At 38.5% G+C, this 25,778-nt stretch overlaps 1 protein-coding gene across 1 annotated transcript in view; it reads left to right on the forward strand.

The window, feature by feature from the left end:
* Nucleotides 1–328: 328 nt before the first annotated feature.
* OTUD4 (OTU deubiquitinase 4) overlaps nt 329–25,778 on the forward strand; it is a 51,121-nt gene continuing 25,671 nt past the window's right edge. The window contains exons 1-11 of the mRNA XM_004708749.2: nt 329–1,027; nt 5,863–5,946; nt 8,570–8,620; nt 15,232–15,278; nt 16,266–16,338; nt 17,839–17,920; nt 19,557–19,689; nt 22,021–22,078; nt 22,532–22,649; nt 22,741–22,805; nt 25,166–25,260. Coding sequence (XP_004708806.1) covers nt 869–1,027; nt 5,863–5,946; nt 8,570–8,620; nt 15,232–15,278; nt 16,266–16,338; nt 17,839–17,920; nt 19,557–19,689; nt 22,021–22,078; nt 22,532–22,649; nt 22,741–22,805; nt 25,166–25,260 — 965 coding nt within the window. The 5' untranslated portion in view covers nt 329–868. The remainder of the gene's footprint in view (nt 1,028–5,862; nt 5,947–8,569; nt 8,621–15,231; nt 15,279–16,265; nt 16,339–17,838; nt 17,921–19,556; nt 19,690–22,020; nt 22,079–22,531; nt 22,650–22,740; nt 22,806–25,165; nt 25,261–25,778) is intronic.

Here is a 25,778-nt window from a genome sequence, read left to right on the forward strand (position 1 = left end):
GGGCCTCGTGCCGCAGCCGGCCGGCGGGCGGGGCGGGGCGGGGCGGGGCGGGCGCGCAGGGCGCCCGTGTCGGCTTTGAAGCCCCTGGGCCTGCTAGCGGATGCAGAGCCCCGGAAGTAGTAGGCTGTGTAGGGAGTTGTAGTCCCCGTGCTTCCCCGGAGCTTCCCCCACCCCCACCCCCCGGGTAGGCCGGCCCGCGAGGCTCCGCCCACTGCAAGCGAACTTCCTGTCCCGCTAAAACTACACTTCCCGCCATCCTCTCCGTTGGGGGCTGAAAGCGAAAACAAATTTTGATCTGTGAGGGTGCTGCCCTCCGCCGGGTGTCCCCTCCTGCTCCCCGCCCCTCTTCGCCCTCCCGTGAAGTGAGGAAACGAAAGGCCGCCTCTTTCTCTTTTGGTTTCCTCGGCTTCCAGCGTGGGGAGCGCGCCGGGGACGCAGGCCTAGCTTCGTCTGAGCCGGCTCTGCACGCGCGTCGGGACCGGGGGTTTCCTCGCCTCACACTGGTCGGGACCAGCAAACTTGTAGCGGCGGCGACCTCTCGGCCCTGAACCGGGCTTCGGGACGACGGAGAAGTGACTTCTTACTCTTTTTTCCCCCCTTCTCTTCTCTCCCCCTGCCCCTCCTCCCCCTCCCGTTCTTCCTGCGCGTGGTCCCTCTGGGAAGGCGGCCGCGTGCGGCCAGCCATGCATTAGGCAGGCCTCCCCTATGCCCTCGGAGATTGCGGACCCGCCGGTCGTCACCGCCTGCCGCCTTCGGCTCAGCCCGAACCGGAGCCGCCGCTCGTCCTAGGCCGGGGAGGCGAGAAGCCGGGGGAGCGGCCATGTGGGGCTAGCCGGAGCCGCGCTTGGGCTGCAGCACAACCGGCAATATGGAGGGGGCCGTCGGCGCCCCAGACGGCGGGGACCAGGGCGGCGCGGGGCCCTACGAGGACGCGACGCCCATGGACGCCTATCTGCGGAAACTGGGCTTGTATCGGAAACTGGTGGCCAAGGACGGGTCGTGCCTATTCCGGGCCGTGGCGGAGCAGGTAATTTGGCGCGGGCCGAGGGGCGGGCCTGTGCGGCCCCGCGGGGCGGCGGGCGGCGGAGTCTGCGTGGGGAGGCGGCCGCGGGCCCCAGTCCCGGCGGCCCACGTCCGGGCCGCGCGTGGCCGGGCTGTCGTCACAGCGGCCCTTTGTAACGACGGAATGGGACCCACTGCTTTGGGCCCTCACGCTGTGAATCGAAACTTTAAAAACCTGTGAAAAGTAACTGGGTGGCGTCCCTCCTGGTAAAGAGGAGGGAACGAGTTGGAGGCAACTTAATGGAAGTCCGGGCTGAGCCTGAACGATTGACTGACTGGTAGGGACTTTGTGAAACAGCCCCCTCCCTATTTTGTTACGCATTCACCTTCCTTTTGTTTTCTAAGCACCGCGCCCGCGCCAGGAAACCAGGTGTTTCTTAGAGGAGGTCTCGGGGCACCAAACTTTAGACGTGGAGCACCTCTTGTTTTTTTCGCATCTGGACTTTGGAGTGTGGAGTTTTCAACCACGCAGGCGTTAACTGGAGGGCAAATGCGCTCTTAAAAGTACATTATGCTTTTAAGAGACTTAACCTTTGACTAGATCCTACACCTTAATACGTTCATGGGTTCTACAAGACAGGATTTACCCCCCTTTTTTTTTCTTCAAGGGTTTTATTGTTGGTAGGAAGGATAACGGGGCCTTTTCTAGGCCTTTCTTGACCAAATTGTGCAATCTTAAATGTGTCAAAACCACTTAATAACACAGCTGCTTAGGGAAGTATTTCTGATTTAGAGGGCTTATTCTGTTATATAACCTAGTGTAATTGTAGGTATGTAGTCACCTAAGCCCATCTTACATTGGAAAATAAAAGCTACTGAAGTAGTTGGATAAAGTTCAAGGTGGGTTGCCCCCTCTGTGCGGCTTTTTACCTTGCACAGTTAGCTTTCCTTTGGCGAAGACCTAGCCGCCCCTCTGCAGTCTCCCAGGCTTGGTGCCCCCACCACCTTCATAAGGTTGCTTTTTCTCACCTTTTTTGAATGCTAAATAGCTTTGACTGTGAGTTAATGGTTTACCTAATGAACTAATGGGGTTCAGTCTATCCTCATATTTCGATTTCAGAAGTTTCCTAAGGCATTTTGTAGATAAAAGACTTTTCAAAATTTAGGATTGATTTAACAAATACAAACGGTTTTCAACAGGTAGAAAACTTTGTCACTAGATTGGCGGCATTGCCAATCAAAAATTCTAAAGCTCCCAAACCAAGAAGAGCACATGTGCACTATTTTTCTGCTGTTTCTGGTTGTTTCCTAGTCTGGGCACTTCCTCCCAATTTGTGCATAATGTTAGTTCTAGCAAGACTTGATAAAAAAGGAGATAGATACTGGTAGGGAAACAAGGAAGCTTGGAGCAGAGCTTATCTGGAGTTGGATTATCCAAACCCTCGTTTATATTGATGCCGAAAGGTGTGTCTGATTTCAGTATTACATGCCACAAATACTTAGCAATCTTGATCATCCCCAAACCAAATCCACTGCCCTTGAGAAGATGTTTACTAAGGGACCCATTAGACATGCCCATAGGCTTTCCAAGGCTGTCAGTCTTTATAGAAACAGCCACATAGTTCTCCCTCGGATCTGCTGGTGGCTTAAAGCCACTGCCCATTTGGGTAGCAGCCAAGTGTGTTAAGCCACTCTTATCACCAAGGCCTCTTTGATCATCTAGAAGCTTCCAAAACCCAAATCAAACTCAGGTGCCATCGAGTCCATTCCTACTCCTAGTGACCCCATAGGGCAGGGTAAAACTGCTGCCCTTGTTGGTTTTCGAGACTAAATATTAATAGGAACAGCAAACCTTTCTCCTGAGGAACCACTGGTGATCTTGAACTGCTGACTTGTGGTTAGCAGCCCAACTTTTAGTACCCACTATGCCACCCAGGGCTCCTATCCAAAAGCCTAGAATCTTTTAACTGTAAGTAGAATCTGTGTGTATGTGTGTGTGTGTGTGTGTGTGTATAGAGTATAAAGGGGCACCACCAACTAATTCCTCTAACATAGTGTTAACATCAGATAACACAGTTTATCTTCTTCTAATGGAATTTAGGTTAGGCATAGGGAATGCTTCCAATTATGTGACTGATTTTTAATATGTTGTTGGAGAGTTTCATAACTGTAAACTTAGCAGTGAAGCTTAGTTCTTCAATAGGTCTGGACTGAGGGTATAGCCATCACAGCAAATGGCCAAATGCATGTGGGAAAGGGAAAAAGTAGCATCAACTTCAGACTGCCCTTTTTGTGTACAAAGGTTAATGATGGTCAGTTTCTTCTATAAAAGCAATATACTCATTTCTAAGAAGGAGGAAGTAATTTAAATGCCAGTCTTTAAAGAATTGAGTAGTCATTTCCTCCAAAGTATGTGGCTTATTTAGATGGGCCCTTCCCTTTTTATACTTCAGCTTACAGACCTGACCTGATTGAGCTCCACAACCCTGGAGGTGAAAACAGGCACTTTCCTAGAAGCTGCTAAAGCTATATGACACGACCACCTTTTCTAGTGTTTACCACTTAATTGTATAGAATAAGTATTACATACAATTTAGGAAAGCCTCCTGGTTCTAGCTTATTTTCATGTATATAATAATTTGCAAATATAAATATTTGTAAAGACATTTGAATTCCCTAAGTGACCTTGAACTGGTATAATGATTTACTTTCAGAAGGTTATTTAGTCTTGGCAGTGCATGGTTTTGTAGACCCACCAGTATGTTATTCCTTTGTGGAAGTTGCCGAGTTTTCCTTTTGAGTAATAGGCTAATTTTTTGTTAAAATTTTGTAAAACTCACGACCTGTCTGCCATTTTTTGGGGTAGAAAATTAACACTTTACATATGTTCTGTTCTTAGATAAATGACTTTAGATCTAGCTTCACTTGGCTAACTGTAGGAAAATCTATCAGATGACACTGCTTTACTCCCACTAATAATACCTTGATTGATGATAATGTCTAGTATAGCTTCTGTGAAAGAAATCTTCATGTGTTGAATTGGCAATTAATGGATCATCTTTACTGGTGGTGCTGTCAGATAAATTTGCATTGCCCTATTAGCAACAAGATCCACGGTTCCAACCCAGCAGCTATGCTGAGGAAGAACGAAGTGGCTGTTTGCTCTGTAAAGATTTACAGCCCAGGAAAGTAGTGTCATAATGAGTCAAAATTTGGGATTCCTGTGCTGGAAGCTTGGGGTATACAAAAATTCACTGCCATCTAGACAATGCTAACTCATAGGATAGGATAGAATTGCCCCTGTAGGTTTCTGTGTCTGTAACTATTTATGGGAATAGAAAGTCCTGATTTTTCTCAAAGAGCCACTGGTGGTTTCCAACTATAGTCCTTGTAGGTCGTGTCCCACTAAGATGCTTTTTAATAGTGTCTAAGACAGCAATGAAGGTGCACTCAGTTAAACTGAAAAGCAGCTACTATACTGAAAACTTATTCAGTGTACTTCCATGTATTGGGGTATACTAATTATTGATTCTTGAGCCTATGCTTCTGTGAGTATAAATGAGTCTTAGCTTTTATCCAAAGATGTAAAATCGGCTACAAGCTCTCACCAAATTTTCTGCTTAATTGGAACATACGAGAGAATCATTATTAAAAGCTACTTGCTATTAATATAAATTCTCGAGATTTTGGTAATCGTTTGACACACTTTCTTTTAAGTGCATAGCTTGATTTTGTTTACTTTTAACCTTGACCCTTTAGGGTGCCAGGAACACCTTCATTTGAGATACTTAGTAATAGAAAAGAATTTTAATCTCCTCTTAAGTATATTGGGGACTACCGAAAGGTAATCCTAATCATTTGATAAGAAATGGTTTCAAATTAAAGCTTTAGAATTTTAGTAAAAGTCAAAATACCTATATAAGTCAACCATTTGATGAAATGGTTTTAAAAAAACGAATACAGAAGCTACAACGTGAGAGGATCTGGGTCATTCTTTGGGTGGTACTTTAAGATTTTGGACATACCAGCAAATCCCAAGAATATTAGGGTGACAACTCACAACAGCCTGTGTGCATTCTATGTGTTGCTCACTTGGTTCAGTCAAAAGTTTTATAATTATGAATAATTTAGGATTTAAGAATGAATTCCTTAATTTTCCTGAAATCATGGGAGATTTAAATTTCTATGGTCACTACAGACCTTCAGAATTGGGAAAAAGACTTTCTGAAGCTTATAACTTTTAGAAGAAATAGAGCTTTTACAGGCTGACTTGAAGTGGTGACCTCTCTTCTTTTTCAACAAGCATGTGTGTTATGTGCTGACTCATAGTGAGTGACCTGTCTGACAGGGTAGAACTGCCCCATAGGGTTTCTAGGCTTTAATCTTTATGGATCAGATTACCTCATCTTGCTCCAGTAAAGCTGCTGGGGGTTGAACCACCACGTTGGATATAGGCAGAGTGCTTCCAGTTTCCTTTTCTGAACAAAGATGAGGCTAATCACTGCAGAGCAGGGATTATGTTCCTTATCCCTGCGTTGTGAAACGAAAGGAGAGGAACATAACTTAGGTTTACAAAGATTGCCTCAAAGGAGTGCTTTCAATGGCCTGAAGGAAAAATGGACAATACAGTCTGTATGACAGACATCTAGCTTAAGAAGTGCCATGGTTAAGACATTTTTGTATATCATGTCATTACTCTGAAGAAGAGGAAGAAGTAGAAATGTATTTGAATTCCAGAAAGGGATTGAGCGGGAGACAGCTAGCTCTTGGTTGCTATGTTATTTTGGGTGTGAAAGAAGGCAGCTCTAATCTAATCCACATGTAACAAAAATGCTCCATTGTGTTGTTTTTTCTTTTTAGGTGTTGCACTCCCAGTCTCGTCATGTTGAAGTCAGAATGGCCTGTATTCGCTATCTTCGAGAGAACAGAGAGAAATTTGAAGCGGTAAATTTGTTATTTCAAACATATAATGGTATCTTGACTTAAATTTACATCTTGGCCTTCAGAAGTAGTCTGTTGGGACTTTCACAGGTTGGCTATTACGGAAGGTTTTGAAAATAATTTTTATAAGAATGAACTACTTTATTGAACTCATAATTTGTTGAAAACATTTCAGGACATGTATTTGTTCAGACATTTAGGAAGCTGTGGAGGATAGGGAGGCCTGATCATGTAGTGGTTCCATGCTGGGCTGCTGATCTCAAGATCAGCAGTTCAAAATCACCAGGTAACTTCTGAGGGAGAAAGGTAGTGCTTTCTACTCCCATTAAAGACTAAAGAATTACAGTCTTAGAAACTTCCAGCGGCAGTTCTGACTGGACCTTATAGGGTCATTATGAGTTGGCATGCATTTGTTTTTAATGAAGTATTCTGAATTCTTGGGGGTGGAAAGATGAATCTATGTAAGGTCCTTACAAATTTAAGAGTAAGTTTTGTCTGATGTGGTCAAGGAATTGAATGCTGTGGTTAAGAGAAGTTTTTGTGATTGGTCAATCCCCTAGTAATTAAACATTTTCAGACTTGAGCCATAAAAACTATGCTGAGCATAATACTGAACCCTTAATTTGGTCAGAGGGTATTTATAGATTTCTTGAAAATTTTTAAGGTTTGCTGTGAAATCACAAAGCAGGACACTGATTAAACGATGATTAATATTTGATAGAATGTTGTACAACAACTGCTGCATATAGCCAGATGTGAAAGAAGATGCTATACTTTTTCATTTTACATTGAAAGCTTTTGATATACTTATTAGTTACTGGTTTTATAGTTAAGACCCAGAATTATGTCCCCTGACAGCCTTCATTGATTGACGTTTTCACTTTATAGATAGCTCAGTTCTATGGCTTAATAGGTAGATTCTTAGTTTGGATGTTTTTTGGATTGGAGTTCTGATCCTTATACATTTAAGTAAATAATTACTACTGATGATGTTTTCTTGGGGGCTCTGGTTGAATAGTGGTTACACTTTGGGTTGCTAACAACAAAACCACTAGCTCCTTGGAGAGGAAAATGAGGCTTTCTCCTGTGAAACATTCATCTTGGAAACCTTTAGGGACAGTTCTACTCTGTCCTATATGGTTGTCATGAGTCAGAATTGACTCAGTGAGTTAAGTTTAGTGTATTTTAAGATGTGCAGTGATACAGTTCAGGAAGGAGACTTCCTTGGGTGATTAGGATATTTGGACCTTTATATTGTAATAAACATAGGGATTGCTGAGGCTACATAAGAGAATACTTAGGAATGATGGGGGAGAGGAGGTGAAATGGTTTTTATCTTTGAAGAAATTAGTAATTATTGGCTCTAGAAAGTAGAATTCGGTTTTTTGTTGTTTTGCTGCCAGGGAGTCCGTTTGGACTCATTGCTGAGTCAAGTTAGTTGAATGCTATGTGCCAGGCCTATCTTTATTCTGCGTAACTTGGTGAGCTATGATGAGAGGTGGGAAGTTCCAAGGTAGGATCCTTGACTTTCTTGATAGCAAGACCTTTCTACCAGTTTCATCGACCAGATTACAAAGGGCTCACAGAAAAGTGTACCTTGTCACTGGCAGTGTTCAGCCAGGGATTGGATGCAGGATTGAGTAAAAACACAGGTCTCCAATGTTCAATAATGGCTCCTATTTCTAAAGTCCTTAAGTAATCTAATAAAGAATAACTATCTTTGATTAGTAGCCTTTTTGAACCATAGGCTGTTTCATTTAAAATACTTCTTGTTGTGAAACTTAAGGTACTTTCAGAAGCTTGAAAGTAAGTATAAAGTCCATAAAAGAATTAATAATATAAAAAGTTCATGGGAATCTAGATTTTTAATAGGCTGGAAAGTATACTTTAATGTTTTAAAACATGACACTTTGCTAAATTAACTGACAGAGTATTTTACATAAAGTTGAGTTTGGTATTTCAGACACATCTTTTAGTCTAACAGATCTGAGAGACATTGAATCCTCATCTCGGTTTTTCATCTATAGTATTAGGTAGTGTTTCTGTCTTTGCTTTGTTCTCTTCTGTAACAGGTCACTATCAAATTAAATCTTCCTAAAGCAGGACTTTTTATCATGTGGTCTCTCTGTTCAAAACATCAACAGAGACACTGAATTGAATTGCCTTTCCCTTCACATCTGAGAGTCAGGCCTCACACCTTAATGCCCTCCAACAGACCCACATGGAGTTCTCCACTTGGCTTCTCTTCCATGGTCTCACTGGTCAGGGTACTTCTATCTTCCCAACATTACATTGTCCTTTCCTGTCCAGCCTTCATCGTGGGTCACTCTTCTTATAGAATATCTTTCCTGACATTGCTTTCTTTAAGTTTTTAATATGTAGGTGCTTTATATGAAATGTGTATATACTTTAATATATATTGTTAGATTATCCAAGGGGGCTTCAAAATATTTGTGGGAAAATTTCATTATCTTTCAACTATTTTTTCATGAACTTTTTTGAAGCCCTTTTGCGTTTTCTTTTTCAATCATAACTGATGTATTCTGAATTCATGTAAGCCCTCATTACAAACCCAGTGCTATTTTAATTTTACATAGGATGTTAACAGATATACGTTTCTTTGCAGTTTATTGAAGGATCATTTGAAGAGTATTTAAAACGTTTGGAAAATCCACAGGTATGCGATATTCAATATTCACTATATTCAAATACTGTATTTTAAAAGAAAACAGAATATCAAGAGTTAAACTACATCGTGTTTTTTGTATATAATTTTAAAATAAACATCCTGATTCTTCTTCTGGGGAGGCTGTGTAGAGGCATTCAAAATGGTTCAATGCCTGACCTACTGGTATAGGCTGTCCTACAATACAGCCTCTAACAAAACTAGGCTGTCCGAACATGTGGTAATAGAATTGTTTACTTTTATACAAAGAAGGTTGGTAAAGCACCAGAATTTGCATGTGGTTTGTGCGTAGGCCAACTTCGAGGGGTCTGTGCTTTCAAGACCTAAAGTTGTCCTGAGGTTGTCCAAAACAAGTCAGCAGGGCCTATGGTTCCATGTATGCTAAATGTGCCCAGGACAGTGTCAAGCGTGCTTTCCTGTTGAGAAGAAGATTGTTCTGAAAGTGTTGAAGGCACAAGCACAGAGTCAGAAAGCTACATAAATACAAATGAAGGTTTTTGAATAATCAAATGGAAAAAATCCTAGATAGACTTATGTGGTGTTTAAATGGAAGACAGTTAGAGCTATGGGCTAGAGGTTGCCTCACTAAAGGGCAGAGTCATACAGTATTTTTGTCACAAAGGTATGTGAATGTAGTATAAAAGATATAAAATAATACTGGTGATGGTTTTCAAGGTGCTATGTTGGCATGCGTAGGGGTAGCTTAATGGGAGGACAAGGTTTAATTGCTTCTTTAGGCAGCTGAAGTCACTTGCTTTATGAAGTTTGATTTCATGTGATTAGCTTGAGAGAGGGAAGAGGCTATTGAGATAAAAAAGACCACGACTTCTTTACAAAGCTCTGCTTGCACACTTTCTCAGTCAAGTTGAAGTTTAAAGAATTAATTTTTCCCTCCCTGTGTATGACGCTAATCTCACTGTAAAAGTCCAAATATCATGAAATTCTATGTTGAATATCAGGACTTTTTCATGACCCCAGATGTACGGTAAGTAATCACTTAAGCTAAAAAGCATGTCAGCAAAGGACAAAGCTAAGAAGATTCAGGCTAGGGGTAAAGGAATGTACCTTAGGAGAAAGATTGTGAGTTGTGTAAATGATTGGTGTTTTTATTTAGTTCCCCAGCACAATTTGAATACTTGAGGGCCGAGAATTACAAAGCAATGTGCCCTGGTGGCATAATGAATAAAAGCATACCTGATTGTTAACTAAAAATAAAAAGTCAGTGGTTTGGATCTACCAATACCAGAAGACCTGTTGATCTGCTTATGGTAAATATTACAGCCCAGGAAAATCTGTGGGACAGTCTCCTCTGTTCAGGACTCTTTGACCAAGAATACTTATCAGAGTCAAGAGTAGTTCTCGGCATGTTTGCATACATGGATGGATGACAGAATACTAGAGGGCTTCATAAAATTGTTGGAGAAATTTCCATTATTTTTGATTTTTACTTTCCACAAACTTTTTTTTTTTGAACATTTTATTAGGGGCTCATACAACTGTTATCGCAATCCATACACACATCAATTGTGTAAAGCGCATTTGTACATCGTTTCTCAAAACATTTTCTCTCCACTTAAACCCCCGACATTAGGTCCTCATTTTCCCCCTCCCTCCCCGCTCCCCCCTCCCTCATGAGCCCTTGATAGTTTATAAATGGGTATTTTGTCATATCTTGCCCTGTCCGACGTCTCCCTTCACCCACTTTTCGGTTGTCTGTCCCCCAGGGAGGAGGTCACACACAGTTCCTTGTAATCGGTTCCCTCTTTCCTACCCATTCTCCCTTTACCCTCCCTGTTTTGCCACTCATACCACTGGTCCTGTAGGGCTCATCCTCTCTGGATTCCCTGTATTTCCAGATCCTATCTGTACCAGTGTACCTCCTCTGGTCTAGCCAGACTTGCAAGGTCGAATTCGAGTCATGATAGTGGGAGCGGGGAGGAAACATTTAGGAACTAGAGGAAAGTTGTGTTTCTCATCGTTGTTACATCCCACCCTGACTGGCTCATCTCCTCCCCGAGACCCCTCTGCAAGGGGATCTTCAGTGGCCTCCTAATGGGCTTAGGGTCTCCACTCCGCACTCCCCCCATCTCCACAAACTCTTGAAGCCCTTCCCTTTGTGTGACATGATCTGCAGGGGATAAGACCAGAAGTCCAGTTAAAACTTTACAGAAAATATTTTAACATATAGACAAATGTGTACCCTCTATTAACTATAAGAATAAGGTACAATAGTGCTTCAATTTGAGAGAAAAATTTTCTATGAAGGCTTTTCCTCTGACTGCTTTGTTTTTGTGCAAACGGCTTGCATAGTATACAGTTCTTTTGCAAAGTGCACAACCCCCTCACATCTCAGTTTCCTATGTCAAGGGAGCCCTGGTGGTGTAGTAGTTTACACACTGGGCTGCTAACTGAAAGGTCAGCAGTTCAGGCCTGCCTTACAAGTAAAGATGAGGCTTCCTTTAGCTCTAAAAGATTTGTAGCCTCAGAAACCCACAAGGACAATTTCTATCTTTCTAGGGTTGCTATCAGACAGAATTATCTCGCGACAATGAATTTTTTGTTAGATGTATTCTGCATTTTTGAGAGCATGTTATTTTAAACAAATGTAAAATACACATTTACTTGACACCAAGTTTTTCTTTCCATTTTTATTTATTTTTATTAATCATTTTATTGGGAGCTCTAAAAGCTCTTACAGTCCATAATCAATTAGAGCAAGCATAGTTTTACAAAGGCTTACCACCATCAGTTTCAAAACATTTCTTCTTGAACTCTGATATCATCTCCCTTTGTCTCCTCCCTCCCCCACTTTACCCCTCAGGAACCTTATATATTTGCTGTGTCTTATACCATTCAATCTGTCCTTTCACCTGAAATTCTGTTACTTGTTCCCCTTGTGTGGGGTTGTACAGTCATCATTGTTATTACACACACACACACACACACCCTTTGCATATCCTCAGGGAATCATTACTCGGATTACTGTTTATGAAGGGTTATCTATCTTGGCTTTCATGTAGGAAACGATCTTTATTATACAAATGAACATAATGTAGGTCTAACAAAATTAATGAGGTAAAACAAAGACCGTAATAGTAAGGAGAGGAAATCTTGAAGAAATAGAGGATAGTTATGTGTTTCACCAGTGCTATGCTGCACCCTGGATTTGTCATCCCTTCCTTGTGGCCCTCTGTGTCCAGTTACCTTACAGGTGGGTTTGGGTCACCATTTTGTCCATGTTCCTTCGCGTCAATTTGATTGCTTATTTTTGAAGTTCTGATACCTATTCCTGTCAACACCTCGTGAGCACACAGGCTGGTGTGCTGTTTCCATGTGTGTTTTGTTCCTAGATAGCCACTTGTTTAACTTCAAGCCTTTAAGACCCCAGAACGCTCTATCTTGATAGCCGGGCACCATCAACATTCTTCACCACACTTGCTTATGTACCCATTTTGTCTTCAGTGATCATTGATAATAAGTTTTGTTTAGGATTAAGCCAGGCTTAATTTTATTTCCCTGAAGTTTATATTTTTATTTGTCTTTAAAGGTAAAAATTGTATGTATTAAAAATGCTTTTGATATTTTCAGTAGACACCTTTTGGGGTACATAGTAGATGATAAGTTTGTGTGCCAAATAGCTATAACGTGTAATGGAAAAATACACTGGAGTCCTAACTATTGTTATAGGTGATTTTACTTTTTGATAGAAAATACAGGTAATTCAACATATCAGGTTTTTTAATCAGAAAAAAATGTTATTTGAAAATAATCTCTGTGTAACATTCAGGCTATGGAGTAATGAGGATCTGAACCAGGATAAACATAATAGGATTGGGGAGAAGGGTTCCCAGGGAGGAAATGAGGTAGTGTGAACTGTCCAGTTATTTTAAAGGTGTGTTTTGGGTGTCCACTTTGTCTGTGCTCCTTCACGTCAATTTGATTGCTTGTTTTTGAACTTAAGATATAAAGGGGATTTCAAATAATTTTATGAAACAATTCCATTATCTTTAGCTCTATTTCTCCAAGAATATTTTGAATATTCCACTTATATTAGAGTTTTAATTGTACTGCATCCTTGCCAGCACTTAGTAGTGTGTGGTAGTATCTCTCTGTGATTTTAATCTTTGTTTTCCCAATGAATAAAGATACTGAGCGTCTCTCTACATGCTGTTTTTTGTCCCCTCTGTCTTTGTTGGTCATGTCAGCTTTTGCTTTTGTGTATTTGTCTTTTTAAATTTTGAATTCTTTACTGGATATTTGGTACGTATTTTATATTGTCTCAGATTATTGCCCTTTCCATTTTCTTGACTGTCTTCTCAGGAACAGAAGTTACAAATTTAATCTGATGATTTAAATTATGCAATTATAGTGTGGCTTAATAAAACATTTTGCAGAATTTTTTTTTTATCTTTGCTATAAGGAATTATAACAAGAATCATAAATGCTGAATGAAATAAAGTTTTAACCAGAAGGAATTGGTTCTGCAGAATAAATATATTTTTAAATGTGTACTTTTGAGAAATGTGCCCTTTTAACACTTGGAGAAATATTTTCCATTTCTTTTAAAGTGATATAACACCTTTTGGATAACTAGAAATGTCATTGTGTCCATGGTCTTAGCAGACTGATGCCACGTCTACACCAGAGATGTCACATATTGGCTAAGGCCTATTTTAAGAAATCTATTTCAATATATATGTCACTTACTTCATTTTGAAGACCAGAGCCAACATTTTAAGAACGGTGATAAAAGTCTCTTGGGGGAGTATTTCCAGTTGAATTATTTAATTAAAAAAATAATTTTATTGGGGGCTCGTCCAACTCATCACAATCCATACATACATCCGTTGTGTCAAGCATATTAGTATATTTGTTGCCATCGTTTTCAAAACATTTTCTTTCTACTTGCGCCCTTGGTATTGGCTCCTCATTTTTTCCCCTCCCTTCCTCCCCACTTTCCCTGCCTTATGAACCCTCGATAATGTGTTATTATTTTTTCATATCTTACACCGATCGATGTCTCTCTTGACCCACCTTTCTGTTGTCAGTCCCCTTGGGAGGGGGTTATAGTAGATCATTGTGATTGGTTCTCCTTTTCTACCCCCATCTTTACCCTCCTGATATCCCTACTCCTTATTGGTCCTAAGGGATTTATCTGTCCTGGATTTCCTGTGTTTCCAGCTTTTACTGTACCCGTGTACATGCTCTGGTTTAGCTGGATTTGTAAGGTAGAATTGGGATCATGAGAGTGGGGTGGGGGGAGAAACTATTAAAGAACTAGAGGAAAGTTACATGTTTTATTGGTGCTATATTGCACCCTAACTGGCTTGTCTCTTCCTTGTGAGATTAACTTTTTAGTGGAGTAGAAAATCTTTTTTTCCCTCAGAGCGACCGATAGTTTCAAACTGCTGACATTATAGTTAGTTGTCCAATGTGTAACCACTACACCACCAGGGCTCCTGTTAGACGAATCATAAATTTATCACTTACTGTAAAAACGGTAGCATGATATCAGATTCTACCTCATTTAGCTACCAAGGGGCAGGGAGAATCGCCATCAGCACCAGCCCAGGGCTGATTTTTGGGCAGTGGAAGTCACAGATACCTTCTTTGTGAGTCTTTTTGCCAGTTCTAACACAACCTGTCCATCCCGTGCCACCCACTTGGACTAGTATCTTGATTCTGTTCTCTTTTCTTTTCTGTGCTGGCTGACACTTCTCACTGGCTTGCACCTTCTCCAGTGTTGTAGCTCTCTATCCGGAGTCCTGGTGGTTTTCAGGGCAGAGAACTGATGTCCGAAGGACCCACTCGACTCTGTTCCTGGCTCTTCCTTGATGGTAGTGACATCTCCTCCCTGCTTCTGGGATTGGCTCCCTTACAACCTTATGGGATGGCCAAAATGACCCCTTTTGTGTTAGGGGTTCATATACTTTATTTTGCCTGGTCTCATGTACCTTATTTACACAATTAACAAACTGCCCAGTCAGAAAGAGTTTAATTGCATGGTTCCACCCATTTGTTTTGTGGAGTCACAAAACCATACATGGCTAGAAAGGGGGATTATATTTATTTACTTAATTATTGGTGTAGTACATGGGTTATTGTTTCTATTATTCTAATTAGCCACTTCTTTGCATATACTTTTGTAGACATGAGCTATTTCTCTGTGATAGATATGTAGCTAGATAGGTTGGATTGCTGAGTCAGTATATGCATATTTAAATTTTGATAAATACTGTAGTTTACTTTCCAGAAAGGCTTAAGGATACTGATTTCATTTTAAAACTGCTCTTTGGTACCTTCTTTGACTCTGATATGCCCGTATTCGGTTGGAGGACAAACTTGATCCCATACAAGTTTGCAACTCACAGATACTACTTTGGTGGTCTTGACATGCCTATAGGAACTCATTCAAGCCTGTTAGCATTTCTCCATCAGAGACTTGAACTGCCTGTCTCCTGCAGTTCCATGTATTTTACAGCCTATTTTACTTAGATGTTTTTATAACAACAATCACAGCCGTATTTATGTTAATGTGTTCTAGTAGAGATGTATTACATAAGAAATTTAAAACACGAACCAATATTTTTTCTTCAATACAGGAATGGGTTGGACAAGTGGAAATAAGTGCCCTTTCTCTTATGTACAGGTAAATACTGTAACAAGTAAACGGAATCTGTAGAAAATTAGCATGATCTGTTAAAATGTCAAGCTAGCAAAGCCATTTTATACTTTGTTGCATAGCATTTTTGGGGGATTTCATATCTGTCTTGTCTGTATATACTTAAATCATTTTACTGGGGGCTGTTAAACAAATCTTGTAACACTCCCATCATTCAGTGGTTCATATGTTGCCGTCAACATTTCCAAAACAAATATTTTTTTAATTGCATTATTTAGATTTTAGCATGGCTAGAGTTTGGACATTTTAATTCTTAAAATATTTTTGGAATAGCGTACAGACTTTTCCCCACCAGGTTATGATTTCTCTTTGTCTCAGGGCTAGCAATAGTGAATGCCTGCTAGACTAGAACTAAAGCAGAATATTAGTAAATTTTATTGTTTTTGACCGGTAGACGGGCATATGAGTAACACCCCCCCCCAAAAAAAGATAATGTCTATAAATTTCACTTCCACAATTTCTATAAATGCTCCAAGTTCTCGTTTTAGAATTTAAAGTAATTGTTATTTACATTAGGTTGATTCTGATTCTTGGCAATTCTATAAGTACAGAGAAGAGCTACATAAGAATTTCAAGGCTGTGATATCTCTGAAGGAGAATGTTTTTTATTTACTCCCATATCTTTAGTGAAATAGCAGTTGCAGTTAAGCGCTCATCTACTAATCAGATGGTTGGTAGTTGAAATCCACCAGCTTCAGTGCAGGAGAAAGATGTGTCAATATGCTCTCATAAGGATTTACAGCCATGGAAAACCCTGGGGGTGGGGGTGGGGGCCAGTTCTGTTGTCTCCAGTAGGGCTGCTGAGAGTTGGAATTGAGTCAAAGACTGGTTTGGTTTGGTTAGGTTTCTATCTGGGGCCTAGAACATTGCCTGCCACATATTAGGCACTTGAATGAATAAATGATTACAATCATGAAATACATTCTCAGACTAATTTCTAAATGTTATTTTCAGGAAAGATTTTGTAATTTATCAGGAACCAAATGTTTCTCCTTCACAAGTAACTGAAAATAATTTTCCTGAAAAGGTAAGTAGTTTTCTAAATGTCTAAAAGAATTTAAATATGAGTTCCTCAGTTGGCTACCATCACTTCTAATCTGTAATTTTTCATTGACTTGAAATAATTCTGTAGATGGCTATGGTATTTTGCATTTTTTAAGTATCAGGAATCCTGGTGATGTAATGTTTTATGTGTTGGGCTGCTAACTCGTACTTCAAAATCACCAGCTCTTCTGCAGGAGACAGACAAGTCTTTTTTTTGATGAGGCTTTTTTTATTCTTATAAAGAGTTAGTCTCAGAAATCCACAGGGGCATTTCAACCCTGCCCTGTAGGGTCACTGTCAGACAGTTGGCTCAATGGCAATGATTTGATTTTATTATTAATCATTAACTTTTAATTGAGTGTATATTGTAGTTCTCTCGCTATAAATCACTGTTGAGCCTTTCCTTAAAACATAGGAGATACCAGTGTACATGATAAACTAGATTATTGTTTTGCATAAGTAACAAATACGAAAAATAGTGCATCAAGTGTTATTGTGGTCATTATGGTATATTTGACTCATTGTAAAGATGATTCACTGATGAGAGTGTTGTCACAAAGCAGAAACAATGGGAAATAATTTGAATTCTCAGTAGGAAAAGAGTGCATTGACAGTATTATAAGCGAACTTTGTTTTAATTTTGGAGTAGCGCAGGCTCGGTTTAAGTGACTTGCTTGTCCCCATTATGGTGAGAGAAGGTGGGTATTGCGTGACCTTAACAGACTTTGGAGCTTTGGTCTGGATCTGGTCTTTGCAATGTAATTTTTGGAATGTAGCATTCTAAACAACATCATCATAGATTTTTCTTGTTGAAATAATTTGACTATTTGGAAATTACTGTAAACTATAGAGCAAGAAAAAATATCTTCTGCCTCCCAGAGGTAAGCATTATTCTTCATCTTTGATACTCTCTTGTTATATAATTGAAGTCATGCTGTTTTTATAAATTTTGTCATTTCTTTGGTGATCCCAAAATCATAAAATTTTTTTCGAACTTGATGAAAATATACAAGGCCATCAAAAGATTAGTGAATATCTAGTGTAAGAAGATAATAGAACCATGGGGGTGGAAATGTTCTAAAATTGATTGTGGTAATGATTGTACAATTCTTTTTGATACGATTGAATAAACTTTGGAATTGTATGATATGTGGAATAGGTGCCAATAAAAATGTGTAAAAACTAAAATAAAGAACACAAAAACAAAAATAGAAATCTATAAACTTTGAAGCCCCCTCAATATTTTCGTCAAAGAACTTTGTGGTTTTAGGTTTAACATTTAAGTTTTTGATTTCCGTAAGCAGTTTCCCTAGGTCACTAAGAACTGTACCATTGCTGACCATATTGGAGTTTTAAGTTGCTTCTAAAAATAATAACTTTATTTTGCAGAATTGTAGTAATACAGAGACTTTGAAGACATAAGTTGGTTGCTAAGTAAATATCTTACTCAGGATCTAAAACGTGTTTTCTTTTTTCCGTTCAGGTATTACTGTGTTTTTCAAATGGGAACCATTATGATATTGTCTATCCCATAAAGTATAAAGAAAGCTCTGCTATGTGTCAGTGTAAGTATTACTCTTGTATTTGTTTAGCAGTTATATTTCGAAGCTCTCCAATCTTACTGCAGATAAGTCAGGACAAATTTATTCCATTCTGATATTGCATGAAAAATACTGCTGGAAGTATTTTTTTACCAAAAGTATTACCATTATATAAATTTGTTTAATTGGGGGAGAAGAAAAACAGCTAGTGGTTAGAATTTGGTTAGTACATACAATGTTATATTTTGTCTGTAGGTATTTCTGTAGTAAGAATTTGTATGTGATTTTGAAGCGGTTATAGGTTGGAAATCCGAATGGATGAGCACCTTAAACATTCGATTGTATTTTGAAAGCTCTAGGACTGGGTTTTTTAACCTTGGCACTTGACTTTTCAGGACAGCTACTTTGTTGTGGGCACTGGTTGTCTTGTGGGGAAGTATCACTGATGTGTACCCGGGGGATGCCAGTAGCAGCCTCCCATTATGAGGATCAGAAATGACTCCAGGCTTTGTCAATAATCTCCTAGAGCCCATAGGGAAAAACTGCTCTAGGAAAAGAGTAAATGAGATATGAAAGTCTGTCTGTCCTGGCTGGTGTGTGCCTCTCCAAATCTCCAGATTTGATCATTTCAGCTTGGGGAAGGAAAGCTCATGTCTTTTCTTATATCTCTTGGTGCCTGTGGTTGGGGTGACATCAGGGTTGTGTCTTCTGTTGCCAGAATCTGTAGAAAGGTGTCCTGTGAGAAAAGGTCTTTGGGGGACTTGCTAAGAAAAAGTATGTTCTCTCATTGTTGATGAATGCATGTATGCTTTAGTTTTCCTTAAATACATTGTGAAAATATAAAGCCAAACAGGAGTCCTAAAACAGTCAAATTTTCATCTCTTGAAATTGTCAAGATTTCATATAATCTGGAGATGGATTATATAGTCAAATTAACTCAACGGTGCTTAACTCAAGATTCCTTATACTAGAAACAATTATAACTAGAGTGCAGATCTCAGCTTGTCTTTTAGGGTACCACACTCCTTTTTCTGCTCCAAGCTCTAAGAGTTTGGGTAGGTTTTATAACATCTCTGAATCTGACTTTTCCTTACCTATCCAATCATAACATACATCCTTGTGTTAGGATTGGAGCCCTGTTAACCTAGTGAATACGTGGTTGGGCTACAATCACTAGCAACTCCATGGGAGAAAGATTGACCTTTCTACTCTTGTGAACAGTTAGTCTCAGAAACCCATAGATAAGGGGCAGTTCTACCCCATGCTGTAGGGTTTCTGAGATAGCATCGACTTCATGGCAGCAAGTTTGGTTTGGGTTTGGTGTTAGTATTAAATATAAGGATTTGTAAAATTGTAGCAGTTTCTGTCAAATGTAGCTATTGCTTGTCTGTGCATTATTTATTAGAATCAAACTTGTCTCACGGTTGTGATTTTATTGCTGCTGTTTAAAATGACAGTATCATGTGATCATTTTGAGCTAATTAACTGTGCACAGCCAAATCCTGGTTACTCTGGGCAACTTTCTGTCTAGAATGTACAGTTGATGTGTTCCAGGTGTCCAATGGGGTTTTAAAAGCTGGGGCAATAGGCGATATCAATTCTAATCTCTCTTTATTTTTAAAAGCCTAATACAGTTGATAAAATTTCTTTTTAATTTCAGCTCTCATTTATGAATTGCTGTATGAGAAGGTATTTAAAACAGATGTTAGTAAAATCTTGATGGGTCTAGACTCCTCTGAAGTGGCCGATAAAAACAACAGTGATATATCAGATTCAGAAGATGACAATTGCAAGTAAGGATGACTTTAAAAAAAATCATTTTATTGGGTGCTTGTACAGCTCTTATCACAATCCATACATAGATGCATTGTGTCAAGCTCATTTGAACATAAGTTTCCACCATCATTTTCACTCCCTTTTCCCCTCTCATGAACTCTTGATAATTTATAAATTAGTATTTTTTAATGTAGTACACTGACCGATGTCTCCCTTCACCCACTTTTCTGTTGTCCGTCCCCATGGGGAGGGGTTTATATGTAGATTATTGTGATTGATTCCCTCTTTATCCCACCTTCCTCTTGCCCTCAGGATGAATTTAAATACTAAAGTTTCCTTATTTTTCTCCTCCAAAATCATTTTATTGAGGGCTGTTAAAGATCCCATACCATTCCATAGTTCAATCACATCAAGAAATATTGTTCAATTGCTATTCAAAATATTTTCTTCTTGAACTTGCTATCAACTCCCCTTTATCTCCCTCTTCTCCCATAAAACTTGTTTGTGCACATGAATAATAACTGCTGTTAATTTTCCTGCTTTGAAATGTCTCATGCTGAGGGAGGTGGGGTTTAGGGTGTTCTGTTTGCAGTTGTTTTCCTTAACTGTTCATTTTATCTGATTCTTACTAGGTTTTTTCCCCCAAATGTTCTTGGTCAATTAGGATCTATTTTGTAGTAAAATGCATATCTTTACAATATATTTGATCTTACTGTATGAGTGTGTGTTTTGTTAAAATTTTATGTTGTCAATTATCCATTGTTTATAAAATGGTCATTTTGACTTATTGTTATATTTTTCTTAGGTAATGCTTCCTCTCTTCTTTTTAAAAATAATGAACCTCCTAAGCTGAGGTTTATGTAAAAAATGCAGAGTATTGCAGCATTTTAGTGCTGAATAAGTATCTTTTAGGTGCTCTGGTGGTATAGTAGTTACGAGTTAGGCAGCAATCCACATGGTGGTGGTTCAAAACCACCAGAAGCTCTGAGGAGAAAGACTGGGCTTTCTATTCCCATAAACAGTTTTTCAGAAACCCACACTATGATTCAGCATTGACACAGTGGCAGTGAGTTTGGGTTTTATTGTTCTGTTTTAAGCTTAAGTTTGGCTAAGATTGAACTATGGACATCCAAATGTGATTTCAGTTCTGATTTCTAACTAATCTAGAGCAGCTTACTTGAGTTCACTGAGAAGTGTTAATTCTGCAGAGAAGTTAGGGTTTCCTCACTCAAAAACTTATCTGCTATCAAGTCAATTCCAATTTACAGTAGTCCTATGTAGGACAGGTAGAACTTGCCCTGTGGGTATCCAGACTAACTCTTAATAAGAGTAGACAGTCTCATCTTTCTTTTGCAGATGAGAGTGGCCTCAAACTGCTGACCTTTTGGTTAGCAAGCCCAGTGCATAACATCAGGATGCCTGGGTTTCCTCACAGGCATTTGGATATGTGAGATTTAGAATAATATGTAAGGGGCATAGTCCAGTTCCTGGAAATGTGTTTATTATTATGTATTTGACTTTTGGTCTGCATACTTCATAAGAACTAACCACTCAAATATTTGTTGTTGTGAATGGATGTACACTGCATTTATATGTGTTGTGTACTTTTAAGCTGATTCTGACTCATAGTGACCCTATATGACAGCGTAGAACTAATCCAAAGGGATTCCTAGGGTGTAATCTTTATGGAGTGACTAATAGGTTCAAACTGTTAACCTGTCAGTTGGCAGCTGGGCTGTTAAACATTTTGCTACCGAGGCTCCTTCTATAATTAGGTATGCCACAGTGAATTCAACTGATGGCAGTCTTTTGTTTGTATTCAAAAGTATTGATACAGAGCAGTGTTTGTCAACCTTCCTAATGTCAGGACCCTTTAATACAGTTCTTCATGTTGTGGTGACCCCCCGACCATAAAATTATTTTCATTGCTACTTCATAACTGTAATTTTGCTACTGTTATGAATCGGGTGACCCCTGTGAAAGGGTCGTTCAGCCCCCAAAGGGGTTGAGAATTGCTGATATTGAGTGTTTTGAATTAAAGGGTTGGTTGTTGAATCTTCTGTAGATAATTTTGTTGTAGTGGAATATTTGTTTAATGGCAACCTTACCTGATCCAAATTCTGATTTGTTTTCTTGTTGATGACTGAGCTATTAATAATTATTAATAATAAAAGCCTTTGACTTGCATCTCATATAAGTATTTAAATCCACACAAGTGTCTCCTTGCACACACACTAAAACTTGTAAAATGTTATTTTGAAGGTTAGTTCTTTACAGAGCTTAGGTTAGAAGTTCCTTTTGTAGAAATGTATTTTTATACTCCTAATTATGGATATTTTTTTCCTTAGGATTAAAAGTACCACCGCCAATGATGTGAATGGATCTAAAGCTTTGTCAGGCAATCAGGTATTTTTTTAAAGATAGTTTTAACCAGTCCTTCAATATGTGACTGCATATGAATTTATATAGTGTTGACTTTCTTTTTCTTTTTAGGACCTTTTCAATAACATCAGTCTTTTTAAAAATCATTTTATTCTGGATTGTACAACTTTCATCAAAATCCATACATACATCAGTTGTGTCAAGCACATTTGTACATTTGTTGCCATCATTATCTAAACATTTGCTTTATACCTGAGCCCTGTCTTTCATTGATCTACTATTTTGAAGTTGTCTTTTCCCTTTCATTTAACTTTTAACTCTTAATCGAATATTGAACATGTCTTTAAAAGCACTTAAAATGTTTAAATAATTATATTTACATAATTCATATATCATAGAGTTTGGTACTTTCAACATAATTAAAAAGTTGTGCAAAAAGCCTTTCAGCTTTTGAATTTCCGGCTTTTCTTTTGTCAGCATCCAAATAACAATGGGGACTCTGCTAGTCCTCCTTTGTCTAGAAAGGTTCTTAAATCACTCAATCCAGCGGTTTATCGAAATGTAGAATATGAACTTTGGCTGCAGTCTAAACAAGGTGAGTTAAAAGTTGAATTTTTCATAATTTTTGCTTTGTGACATTTCAGTATAATTAAGTCAAATTGATACTATACTGATACTGTTTACAGCTCAACAAAAACGTGATTATTCCATTGCTGCTGGCTTACAGTATGAAGTTGGAGATAAATGCCAAGTAAGAAAATATTTTGCTTGAATTCTTATCTATTTCTAATAGGAACCAAAAAATTTTAGTTTTCAATGTGTTATTTTGGGCTTTCAGAATACATTTATCATATGTCCCACTGCCATCAAATTGGTTCTGGTTCGTAGCAACTTTATATGCGGGATCCAAGGTTGTAAAGTTTTATAGGAACAGATAGCTTCAATTTTCTCCCTTGGAGCAGCTGGTGGATTTGACCCGGCGATCTGAGGTTAGCAGTTCAATGCTTACTTGACAACACAACCAGGGCTCCTTTTATCATGTATTCACTGTAATGTAAAGGCCTCTAGTGCCACTGTGGGTTAGCCACTGGGCTGTTAATGGCAAAGTTGGAAGTTCAAACCCACCAGCAGCTCCTTTGAAGCTGTCTGCTCCCTTAAGAATTTATACTGTTGGTAACCCTACGTAGGGTTGTTATGTATAGGAACTGACTCAGTGGGCTTGAGTTTTGGGGTATATTTTAATAGGTTACGAATTAGTTCAATTTGATTTGACGTGATTTTTATTTTATTTTTTGACTTCATGTTAAAGGTCAGTTTGTTTTGTCGTTTTTTTTTTTCCCTTCCCCCCCCAATCTCCACTCTACCCTTCACCCTCCTTGGGTTATGAAAGTTTTTTTATTTTGAATAAGCTATATCTCTGGGCCTGATTGTTAAAGGAGAAGGTTAATTTAGAGCAATAGTTTTAATAAACCTGGAGTGATTCATAACATTCAAGGCTCTCTGGGAGCACTTGAGAATGTGTAGAGGCAAAGTCTTGGTTCGGTGATTTCCCGGGGTCCTTTCTGTTTTTTTGCTTATGGAAAAATACTGAGGAGCACCAGAAAATTCATGGAAGAATGGAATGAAAAGATAGTGAAATTCCCCACACATATTTTGAAGCTCCTTCTTACTCCTTAAAAACAAAATTAAGAATGATATGTAAAATACTTTTTATCAAAAAAGTTCTTATTGAATAATGTTGTAACTTTGAAGTTAACTGTAAAATAACAATGGATAAAACATTTCTTGACTTGCAGAGAAATACTACTGTTATTTACTTTGTGATAAATATGGAGCATTGGTGACAGGCTTCATCTTAATAGTTTTAAATAATCTAGTTCTGAATTATTTGAAAGGAGAGGGAGAAGAGGATTTGGCTGCTTCATTTACTGGACTGTTCTGTAGAAATATTTAGAAATATGTTCTAAATCACAGAACTAAGAGTAGAAGCTTTTAATACAGTGAATTGGAAAACTTGAAAAAGAACAAAGGACATATCAGTTGAGCTTTAAGCCTCCACCCCTTTAACAAAGGAGATTGCTTATCTTAGACTGCATCATTAAATTATTACTTATTATTATAAATCGAACAGACACTGAGGTTGAAGTTGCTAAGACCTGCTTGTGTTTTCCTTTTAGAGTGTATTTGTTTCCATGTCTACTACGTGACTATTTCACTTTGGTTGACTTTAAATGAAATTTTATTATAGAAACTGAGATGACATGGGTGTTAACTCAAGTAAAGATATATGTATATGATAAAGTTTAAACTTTGGATAACTATTAATTCTTGAAAATTTTATTGTTAAACTGTTGAAGAGAAGACAAAATAATCCTTTTAAGGTTGATGAAGGAAACTTCTGTTACTAATACAAGATAGAATTAAAGCTCTGTTAATACACTAGTAGATTACTTAACTCATTGACACACATTGTTACTGGTATATTGATAGACAATCATTTAGTGTTTCAGATTTGAATATAGAGTAATTAAAGAAGTGTTTCTCTTTTGCCACAATTTACATCTGAGTAATTCCTATTGGATCTTAGGCAAGAGTGGATCTAGTTTTAGGAAGAATACTGTTATGGTTATACATTTATAATAATTAGCTTCTCTAGAAAAAGGTAATAATTAAGCAACAGCTGCTCTTTATTTGTAGGATAGTTGCCATGTACACGTTGGTGTCCTTTATGTTCAGCATATGCCTTCTCTTCATCTCCATGACTGCTATGATGTTGTATTAGTCATATTTTGCATGGGAGGTTACTGAAGTGTGCTGGGTTAAGTAACTTGTCCAAGGTCATATGGCTGGGGAGTGGAAAAGCTAGACATGGAATCCTGAGCCCCACATTTCAGATCAAGGGCATATTCAGCTTTCTACTTTGCTTGAGTTATTTAGAGAAGCAGTTTAGAAAAATTTTGGAGAGAGGTGGGTTTTAACTGTATGCCCATTTTAATGTTATTTTTCTTTTACCTTATATACTGTTTTTCTTTAATTGAAGACAAAATAATTTAAAAATTAATAATGCAAAGGAAGTCAGTGCCTGATTTTCTTTTTGGAATTTTTTTACAGGTTATGTTAGATCACAATGGAAAAATTTCTAATGCAGATATTCAAGGGGTTAACTCTGAAAATGGACCAGTTTTACCAGAAGAACTTGGAAAGAAGTATGTACTGCTATTCAACGAAGGCATTTTGGTCTCTACTCTTTTAGCTTACTAATCAAGAACATTTCTAGATGCTTCTGTGTATTTGCAAATTGAGTGAATGGTATTACCTATGTGTGGATAGGCTCTTTAGGAAAAAAGTAGTTTAATTGGATTCAAATTAAATCACTAAGTTTATTGAACACTTAAAAAAATACTTGATTTCTTAGAGAACAAAAGATTCTTTTTAAAAAAAAATTATTTTATTGGGGGCTCGTACAATTCTTACCACAATCCATACATGCATCCATTGTGTCAAGCACATATGTACATTTGTTGTCCTCATCTTTCTCAAAGCATTTGCCTTCTACTTTAGCCCTTAATATCAGTTGCTCATTCCCCCCCCCATGAGCTCTTCATAATTCATAAATTATTATAGTTTTGTCATAAGTTACAGTCTGACATCTCCCTCCGCCCTCTTCTCTGCTACCATCCCCCAGGGAGGAGGCTGTACTTAGATTTTTGTAATTGGTTCCCCC

Source organism: Echinops telfairi, unplaced genomic scaffold (assembly GCF_000313985.2).
Source record: "Echinops telfairi isolate 266 unplaced genomic scaffold, ASM31398v2 ScPeMD7_5868;HRSCAF=6743_1, whole genome shotgun sequence".
Taxonomy (NCBI): Eukaryota; Metazoa; Chordata; class Mammalia; order Afrosoricida; family Tenrecidae; genus Echinops; species Echinops telfairi.